Consider the following 21769-nt stretch of genomic DNA (forward strand, 5'->3'; position numbering starts at 1 on the left):
TGACAGTGTATTTGCGTGAATTTTTTTTACAAAATTTTACACGTTTTAGGGAAAAGAAAAATATATTTAATTACCAATTGCTTAATGGTGGCAGGCATTCATCTGACCCATAGGTGGCAGCCATCTCAAGCCAGAGGACGAGAGGACTCTAGCCGCCACGCATATAAAGGATTTATAGTGAAAAACTTTGTTTTCACGGGTAAATTTTTTTACAATTCGGTAAATACAATGAAAACCCAACAACTCATTTCAAGAGCCGCAATGCAACGTGGTGTGAGTACGAGAGACGGTGCTGGTAGTGGTCCGTGATAAGTAAAAACGTCTCACGAAGCAGCCGTCCATTAAAGAGCCGCACGCTGCTACGGAGCCACAGGTTGCAGACCCCATGCCCTGAACCAACTGGCGTGACCGGCAAGTAATAATAATAATTTAATTGGAAATTGATCATTATAAAAAAAGATTTAGCTATTTTTTTCCATTTGTATCTATTAATAACTTAATTATTAAATAAGTTTCCTACTGACACTTAAATAATCTTTTAATAATAAAACAATTATGTAGTAATACTTTGATGATAATAATGCAAAGACTCTAATAATAAAATAATTAATTACTGCTGATTACATAATAAATCAGTAATGGTAATTTGATAACAATAAAATCATTATAATTTACATTTACTAAGCGCCCTTAAACAATCGCTCTCGGGGTGCTATGCATGGTAATGCAGAAAATAGTGAACATCACCCAAGGAAAGAAGTGAGAAGGACATTTGAACATCACTAAAGGGAGAAAGCCATTTTAAACAGAGACGGCTTTAGTGGAGATGTGAAGATGAGCAGTGTCTCGGAAGTCACCTTGACCTCGAAGGGCAACGAGTTCCAGAGTTTAGGTGCCGCGATTGCCAACCCCCACGTGTGTAGCTTAGAGACTGTGGGACGGTGAGCAATGCACAAGCTGAGGATCTTGACGATCTTGATGGAATATTCGTGGCTGAAGGAGGTCATGAATGTAGGAAGGAGCGAGTCCATTTTAGGCGAGGGCGAGTCGGTTGGCGCTGCCTTTTTCACGTTTGTGTCATTGACTCTTCCTTCTGCGAGGATCTGTGTTTACGCTTTGCAGTTCTTTCTTGGTCTCATTCACTCCTTTAGAAATCTGTGAAACGGGTTTATTCCCGGGTTGAGATGTTCTTTCTTGTGGATGGCGGCTGGTGAGTAGTGTGTGTGGATGGTGAGTAGTGTGTGGATGTTGAGTGGTGAGTAGTGTGTGTGGATAGTGAGTGGTGAGTAATGTGTGTGGATGCTGAGTGGTGAGTAGTGTGCGCATATGAGATGTGTAGTGTGTGGGTATTGGGTGGTGAGTAGTGTGTAGATGAGTGGTGAATATTTTGTATCAAGGTTCACAGACAAGAAACAACAATTGTTAATTACTTTACACGGGGTTACAAACCTCACGAGGCACCCCATGGAATGTGCTCAGATGTTTAAGGAATGTAAAAACAAGCCCCGCATCACACAAACCTGTCTAGATGTACCTGTAGATTCGCGCCATTAGCTTTAACCAGTGCCATCCTTAGATGCGGGCTTTCGATTCCAAGCTGTCGCCTGTGATTAAACGTGGTTCTCCGATGAAAGGAGTTGATGGTTTAAGGTTAAAGATTCGCAATTGATATATTTTTATCAAAACCCCACGGTAACCACGAAAAAGGTGATGGTTTGCCCTACAGATTGTACACCAGATTTGGTGAGGCTGTGTTTTTCCACTGTCAACCGCACTGTGTAAATTCTTATTCAAGATTTCAAATTCTAAGTAGGATTTCGCGACCAATATTATCCATAAAACGTGTTTTGGGTTAATCGAGACAGCTTTAGTGGAGATGTGAAGATGAGCGGTGTCTCGGAAATCCCCTTGACCTCGAAAGGCAACGAGTTCCAGAGTGTAGGTGCCATAATTGCCAACGCACCTCCACGTGTGTAGCCTGGAGACCGTGGGACGGTGAGCAATGCACAAGCTGAGGATCTTGACGATCTTTATGGAATATTCGTGGCTGAAGGAGGTCATGAATGTAGGTAGGAGCGAGTCCAATTAAGGTGAGGGCGAGTCGGTTGGCGCTGCCTTTTGCACGTTTGTGTCATTGCCTCTTCTTTCTGCGAGGATCTGTGTTTACGCTTTGCAGTTCTTTCTTGGTCTTATTCTCTCCTTCTGAAATCTGTGAAACGGGTTTATTGTTGGGGGAGATGTTCTCCCTTGTGGATGGCGGCTGGTGAGTAGTGTGTGTGTTGAATAGTTTGTGTGGATGGTGAGTAGTGTGTGGATGGTGAGTGGTGAATACAGTATTTTTTTAAATCAACAGACAAGAACCAATGATTTTAAATTACTTTACACGGGGTTACAAACCTCACGGGGCACCCCCATGGAATGTTCTCAGATGTTTAAGGAATGTAAAAACAAGCCCCGCATCACACATACCTGTCTAGATGTACCTGTAGATTCGCGCCGTTAGCTTTAACCAGTGCCATCCTTAGATGCGGGCTTTCGATTCCAAGCTGTCGCCTGTGATTAAACGTGGTTCTCCGATGAAAGGAGTTGATGGTTTAAGGTTAAAGATTCGCAATTGATATATTTTTATCAAAACCCCACGGTAACCACGAAAAAGGTGATGGTTTGCCCTACAGATTGTACACCAGATTTGGTGAGGCGGTGTTTTTCCACTGTCAACCGCACTGTGTAAATTCTTATTCAAGATTTCAAATTCTAAGTAGGATTTCGCGACCAATATTATCCATAAAACGTGTTTTGGGTTAATCGAGACAGCTTTAGTGGAGATGTGAAGATGAGCGGTGTCTCGGAAATCCCCTTGACCTCGAAAGGCAACGAGTTCCAGAGTGTAGGTGCCATAATTGCCAACGCACCTCCACGTGTGTAGCCTGGAGACCGTGGGACGGTGAGCAATGCACAAGCTGAGGATCTTGACGATCTTTATGGAATATTCGTGGCTGAAGGAGGTCATGAATGTAGGTAGGAGCGAGTCCAATTAAGGTGAGGGCGAGTCGGTTGGCGCTGCCTTTTGCACGTTTGTGTCATTGCCTCTTCTTTCTGCGAGGATCTGTGTTTACGCTTTGCAGTTCTTTCTTGGTCTTATTCTCTCCTTCTGAAATCTGTGAAACGGGTTTATTGTTGGGGGAGATGTTCTCCCTTGTGGATGGCGGCTGGTGAGTAGTGTGTGTGTGTTGAATAGTTTGTGTGGATGGTGAGTAGTGTGTGGATGGTGAGTGGTGAATACAGTATTTTTTTAAATCAACAGACAAGAACCAATGATTTTAAATTACTTTACACGGGGTTACAAACCTCACGGGGCACCCCCATGGAATGTTCTCAGATGTTTAAGGAATGTAAAAACAAGCCCCGCATCACACATACCTGTCTAGATGTACCTGTAGATTCGCGCCGTTAGCTTTAACCAGTGCCATCCTTAGATGCGGGCTTTCGATTCCAAGCTGTCGCCTGTGATTAAACGTGGTTCTCCGATGAAAGGAGTTGATGGTTTAAGGTTAAAGATTCGCAATTGATATATTTTTATCAAAACCCCACGGTAACCACGAAAAAGGTGATGGTTTGCCCTACAGATTGTACACCAGATTTGGTGAGGCGGTGTTTTTCCACTGTCAACCGCACTGTGTAAATTCTTATTCAAGATTTCAAATTCTAAGTAGGATTTCGCGACCAATATTATCCATAAAACGTGTTTTGGGTTAATCGAGACAGCTTTAGTGGAGATGTGAAGATGAGCGGTGTCTCGGAAATCCCCTTGACCTCGAAAGGCAACGAGTTCCAGAGTGTAGGTGCCATAATTGCCAACGCACCTCCACGTGTGTAGCCTGGAGACCGTGGGACGGTGAGCAATGCACAAGCTGAGGATCTTGACGATCTTTATGGAATATTCGTGGCTGAAGGAGGTCATGAATGTAGGTAGGAGCGAGTCCAATTAAGGTGAGGGCGAGTCGGTTGGCGCTGCCTTTTGCACGTTTGTGTCATTGCCTCTTCTTTCTGCGAGGATCTGTGTTTACGCTTTGCAGTTCTTTCTTGGTCTTATTCTCTCCTTCTGAAATCTGTGAAACGGGTTTATTGTTGGGGGAGATGTTCTCCCTTGTGGATGGCGGCTGGTGAGTAGTGTGTGTGTGTTGAATAGTTTGTGTGGATGGTGAGTAGTGTGTGGATGGTGAGTGGTGAATACAGTATTTTTTTAAATCAACAGACAAGAACCAATGATTTTAAATTACTTTACACGGGGTTACAAACCTCACGGGGCACCCCCATGGAATGTTCTCAGATGTTTAAGGAATGTAAAAACAAGCCCCGCATCACACATACCTGTCTAGATGTACCTGTAGATTCGCGCCGTTAGCTTTAACCAGTGCCATCCTTAGATGCGGGCTTTCGATTCCAAGCTGTCGCCTGTGATTAAACGTGGTTCTCCGATGAAAGGAGTTGATGGTTTAAGGTTAAAGATTCGCAATTGATATATTTTTATCAAAACCCCACGGTAACCACGAAAAAGGTGATGGTTTGCCCTACAGATTGTACACCAGATTTGTTGAGGCTGTGTTTTTCCACTGTCAACCGCACTGTGTAAATTCTTATTCAAGATTTCAAATTCTAAGTAGGATTTCGCGACCAATATTATCCATAAAACGTGTTTTGTGTTAATCGTGTAAATATTAAATGTCGTTAAACCCGCCACCTCCCGACACAATCAATGAGAAAGGTTTGTTACGTAAACAAAACATTCCGGCTAGGGTGAGGCTGTGCGTTTTGCCCAGCAAACCACACAGCTGTAAGTTCATATTCAAGGTAAAAAAAAACGATTCCCTTCAACCAGGGGGTTCAGAAAGCAAAATAACAAGGAGAGACATTTTTCTTTGTTTTTTACAAACCCGTAAGTAAAATAAAAACCAAACAACTAATTATTTCAAGAGCCGCAATGCAACGTGGTGTGAGTAGGAGAGTCGGTGCTGGTGGTGAGTCCTTGATAAATAAAAACGTCTCACGAAGCAGCCGTCCCTTAAAGAGCCGCACGCCGCTCCGTAGCCGCAGGTTGCAGACGCCGTGCCCTGAACCAAGTGGCATAACCGTCAAGTAATGATAATTTAATCGTAATAATTTTAGAATTATTGAATGATTATCATTTAATAATAACAATTTTATAATTATTACTTAATGATAAATAATGATGATTAAATAACAATATTGTAATACTGATTTAAATTATAACTTAATGCTCCAAATTTAATAGCGGTAATAAAAAAAAGTCTTGAATAATAAATAAATAATACTGTACAATTGCTTTTTTTTATAATTTACAAAGTATATTTTAATAATTATTTAATAATAATTGAATTGTGATTTAATGGTCCTAATTTGATAACAATTAAATAATTCCCATTTACAAAGAGCCCATAAACAATCGCTCTTATGGTGCTATGCATGGCAATATGGAAAAGAGTGAACATCACCCAATGAAAGAAGTGAGAAGGACATTTGAACATCACTAAAGGGAGAAAGCCATTTTAAACAGAGACGGCTTTAGTGGAGATGTGAAGATGAGCGGTGTCTCGGAAATCCCCTTGACCTCGAAAGGCAACGAGTTCCAGAGTGTAGGTGCCATAATTGCCAACGCACCTCCACGTGTGTAGCCTGGAGACCGTGGGACGGTGAGCAATGCACAAGCTGAGGATCTTGACGATCTTTATGGAATATTCGTGGCTGAAGGAGGTCATGAATGTAGGTAGGAGCGAGTCCATTTAAGGTGAGGGCGAGTCGGTTGGCGCTGCCTTTTGCACGTTTGTGTCATTGCCTCTTCTTTCTGCGAGGATCTGTGTTTACGCTTTGCAGTTCTTTCTTGGTCTTATTCTCTCCTTCTGAAATCTGTGAAACGGGTTTATTGTTGGGGGAGATGTTCTCCCTTGTGGATGGCGGCTGGTGAGTAGTGTGTGTGTGTTGAATAGTTTGTGTGGATGGTGAGTAGTGTGTGGATGGTGAGTGGTGAATACAGTATTTTTTTAAATCAACAGACAAGAACCAATGATTTTAAATTACTTTACACGGGGTTACAAACCTCACGGGGCACCCCCATGGAATGTTCTCAGATGTTTAAGGAATGTAAAAACAAGCCCCGCATCACACATACCTGTCTAGATGTACCTGTAGATTCGCGCCGTTGGCTTTAACAAGTGCCAACAATGGACTTTGTAAGAACATGATCACAATCGTAAAAATAACATATCCTGAGATGCGGGCTTTCGATTTCAAGCAGTCGCCTGTGATGAAACGCGGTTCTCCGGTGAAACGAGTTGATGGTTTAAGCCTCATTAAAAATTCCAGGCATGAACACAAACGCATACAGAGTTTGATTATTCGATTAATTGGGTCCAAAGTCCAGCTCTGAGCATTGTAGAGTCGTGGTTTGACTGCCGTGTGTCGAACATCGACAATGCAGCTGGGGTGGGCTGGTAATTGCTGCCTCCTGGTCGAGATGAGAACAGCATTTGGCGATGCATCGTTGGCGTTGGTGTGCAGGTACAACTAACACAACACATGTATAATTACCGTGTTACGAACCTCCGATAAGCACGGATGGCTACGTATGTTGCGAAAGAAGTTCAACATACATCCAACTATACAGCACTAATATAGACTACACGATGACACATTATACACTACACTACACCACACACGATACACACTATAGATTACACACGATACACGACTGTACACTACTATACACTACACTAAACTATGATACACGACACCACTATACTACATTGACGACACTGACAACATACATACGTTCCGTAAAAAACACCCCAAAAATTCGGCCTGCATCAGGTGGAGAGATGTTATCTGCCTCGCTTCGTATGCATGAGTTCATGGGCTCGAATCCGACCCTAACACCTGTATATTTGGAGTTTGCACGTTCTCCCCGTAGTCGCATGGATTTTAATCCAGGTCCTCCGGTTTATTCCTCCACATTTAGAAACACGCGTTTAGAGTATTTGGCTGCTATACATTTCCACATGATAAGCAACTTTGTTGAGATATCATGTGTGGCCAGGTCGTGTCTGATAAAAAGCTATATCGCTCAGTGGGCCTTACTTGGTAATATAAATATAGTAGATTCAGAGTTTACTTCTACGATTGTCACTCTTTGGGTCCAGCTTAGAGGCAGTATCCTTTCTGTAGCAATACATTTCGAGTGCCAATATCTTATCTCACTTAGTATTTTTTTTAAGTCTCGCAGGAATACAAAGCTGTACTGAACACGCATGTTCTTAAGATGTTCAGTTTGGTCTCGTAGCTGATTTGCTTGCTTTTTCAAATATCATTGCATCATGCCGTTCCTCCTTTTGCCTTTGTGATCCTCGCTCTTATTGTGTCTTTCGTGCAGCCGTCCCATGTCAGTAGACTGTCCCAGCATACAAATTATTTTAAATTCACAATCTTTCTTCTTTATATTACCACTTCTTGCTCAATGCCCTCCCTTCCTAACATCATCGTCTCTGTCTTTTCCACGTCAATCTTCCGTCCTGAATCCTTTCCTGACTCATTTGGGATATGAACCATTCCCTGCAGTACAACTACGCATCTTTTTTCGTCCGCGAATCTCGCATTAATTATGTTCTACTTGCACATATATTTATATATCCTGTTCCGTTGTCCTGAATGGCATCCATCACTCTTTCCAAGCATGTGACGAAGTTGTTTGGTGGTATTGGAACGATACAACACTTGGGGACAGAATAGGGGGTGGGGGTAGAGATTTGTGTTTTACCATCAAGGTCGCTTCCATAGCCTGAGCGGTGTGACCGGCTGGCCGGAGTAAGGCTGTGTGCGTTACCACGGACAGTCTCGCCTGGTGAACGCATTATAGTAACGCTTTCATTTGTCACGTTTCACGTACTTATTAAACTAAACAATTTTTATTTTACTATTTTAGGCCCAACTCGAGCTAAATAGCTCTTTTTCAGAAGCGACCTGGCCACACATGGTAGCTCAACGGCTAATCACGTAGAAACGTCGAGCAGCCAAACACTCTGAACGCGTGTTTTTATATATGGAGGAAAAAACTGAGGGACGCGGAAAAAAATCCACGCGACCACGGGAGGAGAGACACCGACAACTCCAAATATGCAGCAGCAGGCGTCAGGATCGGGGTCGAACCCACGACCTCCTGCATACGAGGAGAGGAAGTTAACATCTCCTAGCCACCGTGGTACACTCATTGCCCCCCCCCCTCCGTTTTTATTATGCATCCACGTAAAGTGTCGATACGGCCTTTTGTGCCTACAAGGTTGTAGCTGATCATGATTTTCTTAAATTAAAGTTTTTATTTTATATCGCCGGTCAACTGCGATTGTCACGTTTTCGTGCAATATCCACTTCGTGCTATAGCTGCCCTGCAGTGATAATACGCGAATGTGTGAACACGCACTCGCTTAGCTACTCAGTGGTGTGAGTTACACTCTCTCATTTAGATACAAACACAGACGCATTGATAACTCATCCATCTATTATAATACAAGTGCGTAGTTCGTGTGTGCGTGTGTCACGCTAATGCTACATTTTTTCTGCCTGTTGATTGGCCAAAACAACATTTACAAGCGGGTGTTATTTACACGAAAAAAAGTGTTTCTATATATAAATGTTGAAATACAATAACATGTTTTAAACAAACTTTAAAATTTAATTACAATTGAATAAAATATTTTTTCCGCTATCACCCACGGAGAGAGAAACCATTACCAACCACTATTATTTTACCATATTCCGTCGATTCAGGTTGTAATTTATTAATCATTGTACAATAAGAGTTGAAGTGATTTTATAATTCTGTGTCTTGTTTTTTATGTTTTAAAGTAAAAGTTAATGCGATATTGTTGCTACCCCCCCCCCCCCCCCCCCGCTGAGTGAATGGTACATTCCGAACATCCCAGCAACTACGGTGAGCAATGTGGATCAAAGCAGATACCGGTAACGCAATTTGTTTTTATCACAGATGTTTATTTGCCATCTTTGGACTGACGTACATCAGAATCGGAATATTTATACTGCAGGAGGAATCCGATGACCTGTAAAGCTCTTTTTAAAAGACGTCCAGTCGGGGCACGGGGTAAGAACGTTACAACAAACAGTTCACAAACATGATAGTAGCGCAAGTACAAGGAAAGTTAACACATCACCGTAACACATCCACAGTAGTTTAACACGTAAAGCCTTCGCGACCAGGATCCATTATACAGTTTTATTGGGGGTTAACCATCTAACCCAATCAACCTGCAATATGGACATCTACAGTATATATAAATATAAAAGTTAGTAGTTCCCTGCGTCTTGTTGACATTCGGGTGATTGCCAGAAAGTACTTTGCTTTATCCACCGCATTCTTTGTTGTCGGAGTGCAGCGACGAATTCGCCTTGGCTCCGTGTAGCCATGGACTGCGTCTGTAGCGCGTTGTGGCGAACGGCGTGCGGGTGGTGCAGCTCGTTGACGCACAGCAGCTGCTGCTGCTGTTGTTGTACAACATTAATGGTTGACGCCTCATCAATGTCTCTTTCAATTCACTAGGCGCGATTTATTACCGATGTGACTTTTTACTTTGACGACATCATTCTTGATTTGAAGCTTTCGTGGCTGCAGGCATCCATACTCTTTGGTTGTTTCGGTAAAACATTATCTACGTGACTTTACCGAAAAAACCGAGGAGTTTACTTCTCATCATTTTCTCACAATAACCTCGCCGTTGACTGTTTACAGTTCAGATCTAGCACATGGTGTGGGTATGCAGAGCTGTCAACCCCTTATCAGTGCCCTACTTTATTACGGACAAGGAAGCCAACATTACTTAGCACGAGGTTACAAACCTCACGAGACACTCGAGCATCGTATCGCACGCAGATGTCTAGACGCAACGTGAGACACGTTACACGGTCGGCTTTGACCACTTCCAGACAGGAGCCAGGTCCACTCGCTACGCTCCCAGTGGGAGCTGCGCTCGCCACGACTCTCAGTGGCTTCTCACCGATAGCCGCTCGCTGTGGCTGAAAGACGCTGTCCCAGGAGTGCACACGGCAGCGACGAACCAAGACACAAATCGACTCTCACCTGCGTAGACAGGAGCGTTGCATTCACACCGCGGTGTTGGGGTTTACGGGTCGCGATTTATACAAAACCCAGAGTGGCTAGGCAAACGGTGATGGTTTGTCCCTTGGACTGATGTCGTCCGCTCTGGTGAGGCTCGTTGGATTTCTGCACCAAACCGTACCTTGTAAAACATTCTTATTAAAGTTTTTTTTTTATTATGTCGTCTCTATCATTGCCATTTATTTGTTCTGGATTTATTTTAGCAAAATTGATTAAAATTGTCTTTAAAAAGAATCAACTTAATATTGTTGTTTTTGACAAATCATCTCCTAACTTAACGGGATCAGGTCAGAGGGTAGGAGGGTGATCATGTGGGTGGTTGAGCAGGTGTGTGGGTGGGTGGAGATTGGTGTTGTAGTGGTTAGTGCACTGTGCTACGAACCTGGTGACCCAAGTTATATTCCCACTGACGACCACCAACACCACTGACGATTGTCTGAACTGGTCCTGGGCATTTCCTAGGTCGACTCAGCCTCAAATTAGTACCTGGTGTAGAGTATAAACATCGCCACTCGGGAGACAAAGGCGGCCGGGCTTGGTGCTGGCCACCCACCCACTCCTGTGCCATGCCAGCCGTCATAGGTGCTCGCTAACAGGACTTGCCCAACAGTCTGTTCAGGCTATACGGGGGATCTTTGTGTGGGTGGGTGAGTGAGCAGGTTTGCAGGCAATCAGGTGGGAGGGAGATCAGCCGGTAATCACTCTTGAATATGCATGAGGTGGGCGGGTGAGAGGGTGGGCAGGCGAGAAGGTGGGCGAGCGGGTGGGAAGGTGGGAGGGTAGGAGGAACGGGTGGCAGGATGGGCAGGTGTATGGCCGAGCAGGTGTGAGTGTGGGCAGGTGGGAGGGAGGGTCTCTGTAGATGACTGGGTGAGTCGTGCGTGAAGGAGTGACAGGTATCGGGTAGGAGAGTATTGGGTGCAGGTGAGTGGGTGGTGGTCATCATTACCAAGCATAGTCATTGTTATTATCATCATCATACTCTTCATCATCATCCATCAGTCGGGATCAGTTCATCATCATAGCTCATCGTGACGAGGAACAAGCAAACTGACTGAGTGTGCAGTTATAAATACCACGAGACACGCCATAGAATTTGGCCCAATGCTACAGACAGCACTTACCTGTGAAGGCGTATGCTGTAGATTTCCAAATCGTACCGGCTTTAATCTCGCGTGATATAACACAAGGCAGTCAGGCTCAGCTCTGAGAGAGAAACATTCTAGCCTGGATGACAATCTTGAAAATAATTTTCAGATTTTATTTTTATTCACCCAGAATATTTTGATCCTTGACCCACAATACAACGTGATTCCAATTCACAGGTAACCCAGAACACAATCAAGTATGTTTATATTTACGCGATTTAACCCAAGAAACCTTTATTATTGATAATATTGGTCGCGAAAGCCTACGTGTTAAAGTCGATTTGTTTAACCAGGTGAGAACTCAAGAGACCAGGATGAGTCTCGGCTGCAAGAGTGATTGCTGTTGTTTTTGCTGCTTCTACTGCTGATGGTGATAATTCTGTTGCTGCTGAAAATGCTTATATTATTTTTTATGCTGTTAGTACTACTCCTGATGCTGACGATGATGATGCTAATGATGGAGCTACCGCTGCTTATGCTGTAGGTCCTGCTGCTGTTACTAATTCTGCTGCAGATGACACTTCTGCTGATGCTGATGAAGATCGAGTCGAGTTGAATTTGAGTTCAACGAGGTGAGAACTCAGGAGACCAGGATGAATCTCATTGACAAGAGTGACCTGGGTCACAAATATGAAAAAAGCAAAACAAGTCAACCCCATGCCAGCAATGAAGCAAATATAAATCTCACCCACAGCCCAGAGCACAATGCGATTAGCGTTCACACAAGTACACAACTGGTACGATATAAGCAATGCGTCTCAAATCATCTACGCGTTGCTAAACAGCCTGAGACTCGAGGTTGGATTCACACCGGATTGGTGTCTCACGTTAGGGAGGGGCGCCGTGGTGGCTAGGAGATGTTAACTCCCTCGACTAGTATGCAGGAAGTCGTGAGTTGGATTCTCACCCTGACGGCTGCTATATATTTGGAGTTTGCAGTGTCTCTCTCTCTGTAATAACACACAGTGTCTGCGTATTATTAATGCGTGTTGAGACAATATTAGTCGTGTTGTAGTGGAAGGTAGATCTTCACTCTAGATATATATCAGGCGCTTACTTACTTGAACCCACTTCAAAGTCAAAGGACAGTTCCCATGTTTATCAGCCGAGGGAGGCATTATCCCATGAATCGAAGGTTGTTGCTGCAGGTCCAAGTCTAAGTCTGAGAGCAGATAATTAAAATACTAATAAAAACAAACTTTTATTATGAATAATATTGTTGGTGAAAGATCTCCTCCTCCTACTACTAGGTGTGGCTTCTCTCTCTCTATGCCCTGTAAAATAAAACTGCTTTGGGTGGGTGGAGGAGTCACTCGACCCCTGGTTATCACAAAAATATTTAGCCCAGCTCAAAGACCACGAGTAGTTCTCCCCCTAGTGATGCCATCCGATTCCCACCTCGGGTTTATCGCCCAACGAGCGAGTGACCGAGCGGAAACGGCGCGCGCCACCCCGCAGTGTCACGTGACGCGTGTTCTCATCACACCCGCGGTGGAGCTCCGCCCTCTCGGCGTTGAGCGCCACGCGGCGCGCGGTGCGAGGGACGATGACGTCAGAGAGAAGCTTGGCTCCCCGCGTCCTCCCCCACCAGTGCGCTAAACACTGCACCACCGCTCCATCCCACGCTACGCACATGCCCCTCTATACACTAAAGACAAAGATCCCCCAACAGTCTGTTCAGGCTATACGGGGGATCTTTGTCTTTGTATATCTGTGTGTATCTGTGTTTTGTATTAGTGTATGTATGTGTATGTATGTATGTATCTGTGTGTATGTATGTATCTGTGTGTATGTACGTGTGTCTATCTGTTTGTGTGTCTGTGTGTTTGTATGTATGTGAGTGTGTTTGTCTATCTGTGTGTGTCTGTGTGTGTAGTCTTAACAGACTGTTGGGGAAAGGGCTGTTCGTAGCAAGTAGCAGAGCCTGTGAAGGCTGTCACTCTCGCACACGAGGGGGTGGGTGGCCAGCACCAAAACAAACATACACACAAAGACACACACACAGACACAATAACAAAACACACACATACAAAGGCATACAGACCAACCCACTAACCCAAAGAAAATTATCCCCCGTGTAGCCTTAACAGACTGTAGGGGCAAGTGCTGTTTGCTAGTAGCACCTATGAAGGCCAGCACTGTGGCACACGAGGGGGTCGGTGACCAGCACCACGCCCGACCCGCCTTTGTCTCACCGGTGGCGATGTTTGCACATCGCAGCAGGTACTCATTTGAGGCTCAGTCGACCTAGGGGAGAGCCTGGACCGATTCTGATAATCGTCACTGGTGTTGGTGAACGGGTCATGCGCCTCCCCTAGGTCGACTCAGCCTGTAGAGTTCCTGGTAACGTGTGTAAACATCAACACTGGGGAGACAAAAGCGGCCGGGCGTGGTGTTGGCCACCCACTCCCTTGAGTGATGTGCCGGCCTACATAGGTGCTCGCTGACAGCACTTGCCCCAAAAGCCTGTTACGGCTGCACGGGGTATCTGTGTCTTTGTGTGCGTAAGTCTGTGCGTTGTGTCCGTTTCTCTGCGCTACTCACACTTCGTGCTCTCAGGACGCACGACTCAGATCCAGAATCCTCACTGAGTTACCATCACCCAACACACTCAGTGCGGGGTAGAGCGGTTGACTAAACGAGTGGTGGATGGAGTGCAACAGCTCCATGGAGTTGGCGCGGTAAAACGACAGCAGCCCCGCCTCCAAGTGCAGGTGACACCCGACTCTCCGGAGAGGATCCCTCACCGGCACTGAGGTCACTACACCACCATGACGCACTGAGCAGCTGTTGTTATTTTTACATAAAACCCAGGATGAGTCGTTCCCTCCAAGGCTGCACTCTTTACCACTCCCTTTCCGTGCGATCGTCCCGTACGCGACTCCAACCATCCAAATCCCCACCACACCCCCCATGTCCACCTCCCAGTAGTGCTGACCAGACGAGAAGTTGTCGGAGCACAGGGCTTGTGGCCAGCGATCAAAGCGGTGTGGGTAATCGGGGTGACCCTGGGCGACAGCGGTCTGCGTCACCGTCCTGAGGTCCGAGGAAATCTGGAGGATGTTGTGGGCCGAGTTTGGGTCCAAAGTTGGTGAGCGTCCATCTGCAGTAACGATAATCACAGTAGCCGTGTAAAAACAGCACCATTATAACAACAGCACTCGGGCACTAACATGTACGTACACTACAATAGAGCAATTCATAATGAGCATTGCCCTGCCATCTGCTGCCCCGCCACGTGGCCCCGCAGCCTGTAGCACCTGCTAGGCAGGGTGGTGGCTGCCCCGCCACGTGGCCCCGCAGCCAGTAGCACCTGCTAGGCAGGGTGGTGGCTGCCCCTTCCACGTGGCCCCGCAGCCTGTAGCACCTGCTAGGCAGGGTGGTGGCTGCCCCGCCACGTGGCCCCGCAGCCTGTAGCACCTGCTAGGCAGGGTGGTGACTGCCCCGCCACGTAGCCCCGCAGCCTGTAGCACCTCCTAGGCAGGGTGGTGACTGCCCCGCCACGTGGCCCCGCAGCCTGTAGCACCTGCTAGGCAGGGTGGTGACTGCCCCGCCACGTGGCCTTGCAGCCTGTAGCACCTGCTAGGCAGGGTGGTGGTGGCTGCCCGTGCGAGCCCTGCCCAGGCCCAGCCCCTGCGGGGCTTTGCGAGGTGCCAGGAGGTGGGGCAGTGGATCGCAGCAGCAGCATCAGCAGCGTGGATTTCAACACGCCGTAGCGTCCGTGTGTTTACAACAAACACAACGATCTCCCGTTCAACCGTTAACGGATTGTAGCAGCAAGTGCTTTTGGTGAGTGGCTGTGAAGGCCGACACGGCGCACAAGGGGCTGGGGTTGGCCAACATTACGCCTGGCCGCCTTTGTCTCCCCTGTGGTGACGTCTACACACCGCACCAGCTGCTCACTCGTGTGATAGTGTAGTGATGTACACTCGTGTGTGATATTCTTAGTTTTTTTCGGTAAAGTCACGTAGGTAAAACATCAAAATTAATGAAAATAAAATAAAATAAAAACAAAAAACAAAATCTGTGATTTTGTTTTTGTTTTTATTTTATTTTCATTAATTTTGATGTTTTACCTACGTGACTTTACCGAAAAAAACCTAAGAATATGATTCCTTGCAGTCACGAAAGCTTCAAATCTAGAATCGTGTGTGATAGTGTAGTGATATACACTCGTGTGTGTGTTTGTGTGATAGTGTAGTGATGTACACTCGTGTGTATGTGTGTGTGATAGTGTAGTGATGTACACTCGTGTGTGTGTGATAGTGTAGTGATGTACACTCGTGTGTGTGTGATAGTGTAGTGATGTACACTCGTGTGTGTGTGTGTGTGATAGTGTAGTGATGTAGACTCGTGTGTGTGTGTGTGATAGTGTAGTGATGTACACTCGTGTGTGTGTGTGATAGTGTAGTGATGTACACTCGTGTGTGTGTGATAGTGTAGTGATGTACACTCGTGTGTGTGTGATAGTGTAGTGATGTACACTCGTGTGTGTGTGTGTGATAGTGTAGTGATGTACACTCGTGTGTGTGTGTGTGTGATAGTGTTGATGTACACTCGTGTGTGTGTGTGATAGTGTAGTGATGTACACTCGTGTGTGTGCTAGTGTAGTGATGTACACTCGTGTGTGCTAGTGTAGTGATGTACACTCATGTGTGTGTGATAGTGTAGTGATGTACACTCGTGTATGTGATGGTGTAGTGATGTACACTCGTGTGTGTGATAGTGTAGTGTCGTCACTATGTAGTGATTTACACGGTCAACCAAGGTCAAGCCCATGGCTGGCTGTCTGATTAACCTCTGAATATTAACACAGAATCCTAAAGGTGCCTTTGATTCTTAGAGCTTTAGGCATTAACATAGAGCCCTATGAATTCTAACTGTGTCTGAGTCTGTATCACGCTGCCTCAATTACTAATAATGAATCCTCAGAATCTCAGCCATAGCGTCTCTGTGTAAAACACTCACACAGCATAGCAACAGCATCCGCATTCATTAATACACACATGTAGTGTTAATAGAGCTCATGTAATACTCCTTTACACTCGTGTGTGTGCTGTATGTCAACGTAGAGGTATTGCAATACATGAGTAATAGTAATGTATCTGTATGTATGTACAGTGATACACCTCATCAGTCAAAGTTATACCCCCGTCTAACTCTGTGAGCCTCGGGTATTAACCTTGAACCCCAATAATCCTTAAGGTGCCTTAATTTGGGATATAGCAGCCTCAAGAATTATGAATGAATCCTGAGAATCCGAAGGCTGCCTTAGTCTGGATATGAGCCTCCGGCATTATCAATGAACCCTATGCATCACAACGGTGATGTCGTCTCGCTCTAGTCTGGTCATGACATCCATTACAGATAAGACTTATAGTCATAGATTAATCTGCTACAATGGTTACTTTGGCAAACAGCATCCTCACTGGATAATTCACACGTGTTAGATCAATGGAGCTCATGTAATAGTGAATTACACTCATGTGTGCGATATATTATTGTCCAGGGAATACATCACCATCATCATGTCTATCATTGTAATGATAGACAAGGTTGACCAAGGTTATGAATTAGTCTGGCTGTGAGCCTCAACCATTAACTGGGAAACCTAAGAATTCTAAAAGTGCCTTAGTTTGACACTCTGAGCATCAGGCTCTTGACATGAAGCCTACGAATCTTAAAAGTGTCTTCGTCTGGATTATGATCCTTGGGTATTAACAATCAACCATTAAATTCCTAAAATTACCTTCATCTCGTTCTAAAAGCCATAGGCTTCATCATTGAACCGTACGAATCCCGCAGGCTGCCTGTGTTTCTGCTTTGCCGATGTTTGCAAGATGTACTAGGTACTCATTAAGGCTAAAACGACCTAGGAAAGGTCCAGATTTGGTTCTGAACTGATGCAAGCCATGGCCTGTTGGTGTCCATGTTTGTATCTCTGCACAAACCATCCCATCTTCACTGAACATCCGTATTCGCTCTCGCTCATCCACGGTTGGCTTATTACGGTGTGAAAGAAGTTCAACATTTATCCATACAGACACTATTACAAAAAAAAGATACCCACGTATATTCTTAACAGAGTTTTTGGGTAAGTGCTGTAAGCAAGCACATATGAACGCCGGCATGGCACACGAGGGGGTTGGTGGCCAGCACCACGCCCGGCCGCGTTTGTCTCCCCAGTGGTGATGTTTACTACACACCGCACCAGGTACTCATTTGATGCTGCGTCGACCTAGGGAAGGCCCAGGACGGGTTCAGATAATGCATCGCTGGTGTTGGCTGTGAGTGAGAATCGAACTCGGGTAGTCGGATTCATAGTGGAGCATGCTAACCACTACACTTCCGCTCTGCAACATGTACGAGCACAATTATACGCGCAATAATACACACGCACACGTGACAAGACTTCGTGGAACTCACACATGAACGCCAGCTGGTTTCTTATCGAGGCGAAGTCTTCTTCCTTGGGAGATGGAGGTGGAGTTCCCTTCTGAGCGTCTCTCCTGTGAGAGCAGAACCAGCAGTGACTCACACAGCCCGTGTCTTACACAGCACTAACACACACAGCACCATCAAAGTATCATCATCACAGCATCATTCACACCATCGCAGAGCAAGTGCCTTACACAGCATGATCACACACAGCATCATTCACTCACACACACATCATCTACTCACACACACATCACACACACGGCATCACCCAGTGTGTGAATCTGTGCAAGTTCATGAGTCCATACCGGTTTGTCTCCTTCAGGTGAACCTGCAGGAGTCAGACACAGGGCAGGGGGCGCGAGTCAGTTCACCTCCAGCCACGTTAACCACACGGTGATTGGTAGACACGATGATCTGGGCTGCGCTCAGCCATTCGCGTATCCAGTGTTGTTGGTTGTAAATAAGGCAAAGCCGGGGACTCGTTCGGACTCGATGGTTCTCATCAGCAAAGTGTGGCCTCTAAAACCGTGACCACATGGTACCCGATGTCACGGGCAAGAGGCGTCCATAGCACTCGACATCGAGTCGCAGTGATTGTGACACAACATTCAAAATAATGATCAATCTCTGGGTTGGTTTCACATGTCTGAGACTCATCAGCAGTCGGTGCTTAACAACAAATGCTTCTAACTTTACTGATGTTAAAGGTGCTTCTCTTTTCAGTTTTACTAAATGTTGGTCTATATTTGGTTACATGAATGATCAAAATTTTGCATCAAGTAGCCTCAATCTGTGGTAAATTACAGGACCATGCTGTTACGGTTTTTAATGCCAACATCTGCATACATTACCAACCATTAATTAACTCGTGGGATTTGTTTGTTAATCGTTTATTTATTCTTTGAAAATTCAGCGGTAATTTTCATTTTTGTCAGAATATACAAATCCACGTTGGTGAACTTGATTCGACGTTTAATTTCAAAACGCATGGGCTATAGGTTGTGTTGAAGGTACAAGTTGTGCTATCCTGTGCTTTGTGATACATCACATGTGGCACATTAATACATGCACAGACATTCCTCGATTTACGAACACCGGCACTTACGAAACAGCTTCCTTGAAATATATATATTTTACATTGACTTAAAATGCGAACTCACACTGGCAAACTAAACGACAGAACTATTTTTTCAGCGGAGCGATCCTCTGCGAGATGTAATGCGTCAGCTGCACCCTCGGAGTGAGTGTGTGTTCATGTGTGTGCGCCCGCGGGCAAACATGTCGAGCGGTATTATCTTTACATCGGTTGCGTAACACTGTGTGGAAGCTACCTGGTCTGTCGCTCCACACGAAGCTTCAGGTCTTCTTGGCCACAGTCATGCCCTCCCTTCTCTACACTTGCGAAACGTGGACCCTCCTAATGGAACATCTTCGCCAGATAGAAACATTTAGGCTGGCCTGCCTACGATCCATTCTGGGTTTAGCCAAGCTGGATTGTGTGAGGAGCTCACGAATCCTTGAAAGATCTGGACAAAGTCCCATCGGTGAGCTCCTCTGGCAGGCAAGGCTGGGTCAAGTAGACCATATGCCCAGCGACCGCATGCCTAAACATCTTTTGTTTGGCCGTATAGGGGGGGCTAAACGGGTGAGTCACGAGCTAGAGAAGAGATGGAGTGATGTGGTACAAGAGGATGTGGAGCTGAGTGGACTTGCTGATGACTGGTACTAGCGGTGTTAAGATTGGCCTCTGTGGAAGAGGCTCATGAAGGATTCTACTGGGCAGTTGGAGGCAGTGGCCCTCCAAAACAATGGAGGGCAGATAACCGACGCTCACAACAACCAGCGGAGTGCCGGGTGGCTAATGCCCAGCAAGTTGGCACAGTAGGGGGCACAGGTGGTGCATCAGCCAGTCATCTCAGTTAGTTCACCCGTGGCACCTGGGTTTGCCCCGTGACCTCCTGCCGGCAGATGTTCAACACTTCACGTGGCCTCAACGTGGACATAACCTAGCACAAGCGCCGTGGTGATGTTACAGCCACTTAGTGGCGAACGGCGGTTGTTGTTATTGTGTGGGGAGTGGTAGTGCAATGGTTAGCGCGCTGCACTATCAACCCGGTAACACGAGTTCTATTCACCCTCACAACCAACACCAGTGGCAATTATATGAATTGGCGCTGGGCCTCCCCTACGTTGACTCAGCCTCAAATGAGTACCTGATTCGGTGTGTAAACATCGACACTGGGGAGTCAATAGTGGTCAATGGTGGCCGGTCGTGGTGTTCCCCACTCACTCCCTCGTGTGCCGTGCCGGCCTTAATCGTTGCTCCTCTACAACAGTCTGTTCAGGCTCTATGGCACATTGTTGTCATTGGAGTGTGTCTGTGTGTGTACGTCTGTGTGTGTGCACACATGCCCCGTGTGTGTGTCTTTGTGGTGTCTGTCAGTGTATATTTGTCTCGTGTGTGAGTTTGCGCGTGACCCATGTGTGTGTGTGTGTGTTCAATTGTAGTGACTCATTGCGCCCCCTTCCAACAAGCAAGACAGGATCAGAACTCAAGGTAAGTGAAAATAAAACCGATTTTTTTTTCTAATTTCTATCGCTTTATCTTACGTGTTATATACTATACAATTATTTGACAGTGTTACATGATAATGTGCAATATTTATTCTTATTTATTAGTTTAACAGTACTTCCATTTTTTGTTGAGCTATAAGACATTTCATAACACCGACTGTATCGGCATTTAAATAGAGGACATTGTTGTGTTCTGACTTACGAACTGGGCTGATGAACGAGTTGTGTTGGGAAGTCGAGGACTGTCCATAATGAACACGTGAACTGGGACACTCGCCCTGGTTCCGCAAGCACTCTACCTGCAGGAACGTGAGCGAGTCCCTCTCCTCCTGCAGAGCGCGCAGGCGCGCGGCTGCTGCCTGCAGCTCGCTGATCTCGCGCTCGTAATGAGCGATGTTCTCCTCGATCTGGGACAGCAGCTCGCTCCCCTTCACGTCCACGCGGTCCAGCGTCGCCATCTCGTCCTCATCCAGCGTCGCCCTCATGCGGGTGAACTCCCCTGAGATGAAAGCCTTGGTCTGGGCCATGGAATCCTGCAAGGGGTGTGCGATGGATTCTATCAATTCGTATTCCATGCTTTAAGACCAAAGTCACATTGTTTTCCAGTTACTCCAAACCTTTTTTTCCCCTGCCTTCTTCTCTGTGGACTCACATCCCATTGAACAGGTTTAGAGGTATCTAGGTGCTATCTTGCCCTTAACATTGATCATATCGCCAGTAAGATAAAAAAAAAAACATAAACGAAATCCTCTATATAAACACATTGTCTCACCTCGGCTCCATTTTCATGTAGTCCAAGCTGCCATCCTCCTCACCTTTGACTCCTGTGACATCATCGACTGCCAAGCCTTCTGTACCATTATACCACCTGGCCGCCCACCTCTGACCTTGATGCCTCCATATCAGCACATTATGCAATTTGTCACCTCTGGATAAGTTTAGAGACCACCAATAGGCTGTCTTCATCCTAATATTCCTTTTAAACAAATCCGCCAAATATGCAAGGACCTCCTAACTCCGGAAATTCCCAGTCACAACCTGTTCTCCCTAAAATTACCATATATTAAAACTAGGTTTGACGACGCGTCCTTCCACGCTGCTGATACTACCCCACATTACTGGAGTGTCCTTGCCCCTCAGCCTAGGCTGGGCTCCCTCCCCAACCTCCAACACGATTAGAGAACTGTGTGATGAGTGAGATATGAACCAGTGCTTGACTCTACCTTCACCAACCTGCACTGACCCGCGTAACTAAGTATGGCCAACTAGCCTCAATGATCAAAACGATGTTGCGGAACCTTCGTCCAGAAGTGTATTGGTGAGGATCTGTAAGTTATTTACAAAAACAGATAGGCACACGATTTACCTTATTCATAGATTTGTCTCTGCACATCACCAATAAAAGTAT

At 45.8% G+C, this 21769-nt stretch overlaps 1 protein-coding gene across 1 annotated transcript; it reads right to left on the reverse strand.

Moving 5' to 3' along the window:
- Positions 1-18016: 18016 nt before the first annotated feature.
- LOC144733079 (uncharacterized) lies at positions 18017-21006 on the reverse strand. The gene is made up of 2 exons (XM_078614818.1): positions 20661-21006; positions 18017-18115 (listed from the first exon to the last, which is right to left on the reverse strand). The coding sequence occupies exons 1-2, from the start codon at positions 20934-20936 to the stop codon at positions 18038-18040; spliced, it is 354 nt and encodes a 117-aa protein (XP_078470944.1). The 5' UTR covers positions 20937-21006; the 3' UTR covers positions 18017-18037.
- Positions 21007-21769: the final 763 nt, after the last annotated feature.

Source organism: Lampetra planeri, chromosome 45 (assembly GCF_965212315.1).
Source record: "Lampetra planeri chromosome 45, kcLamPlan1.2.h2, whole genome shotgun sequence".
In the NCBI taxonomy this organism is placed as follows: Eukaryota; Metazoa; Chordata; class Hyperoartia; order Petromyzontiformes; family Petromyzontidae; genus Lampetra; species Lampetra planeri.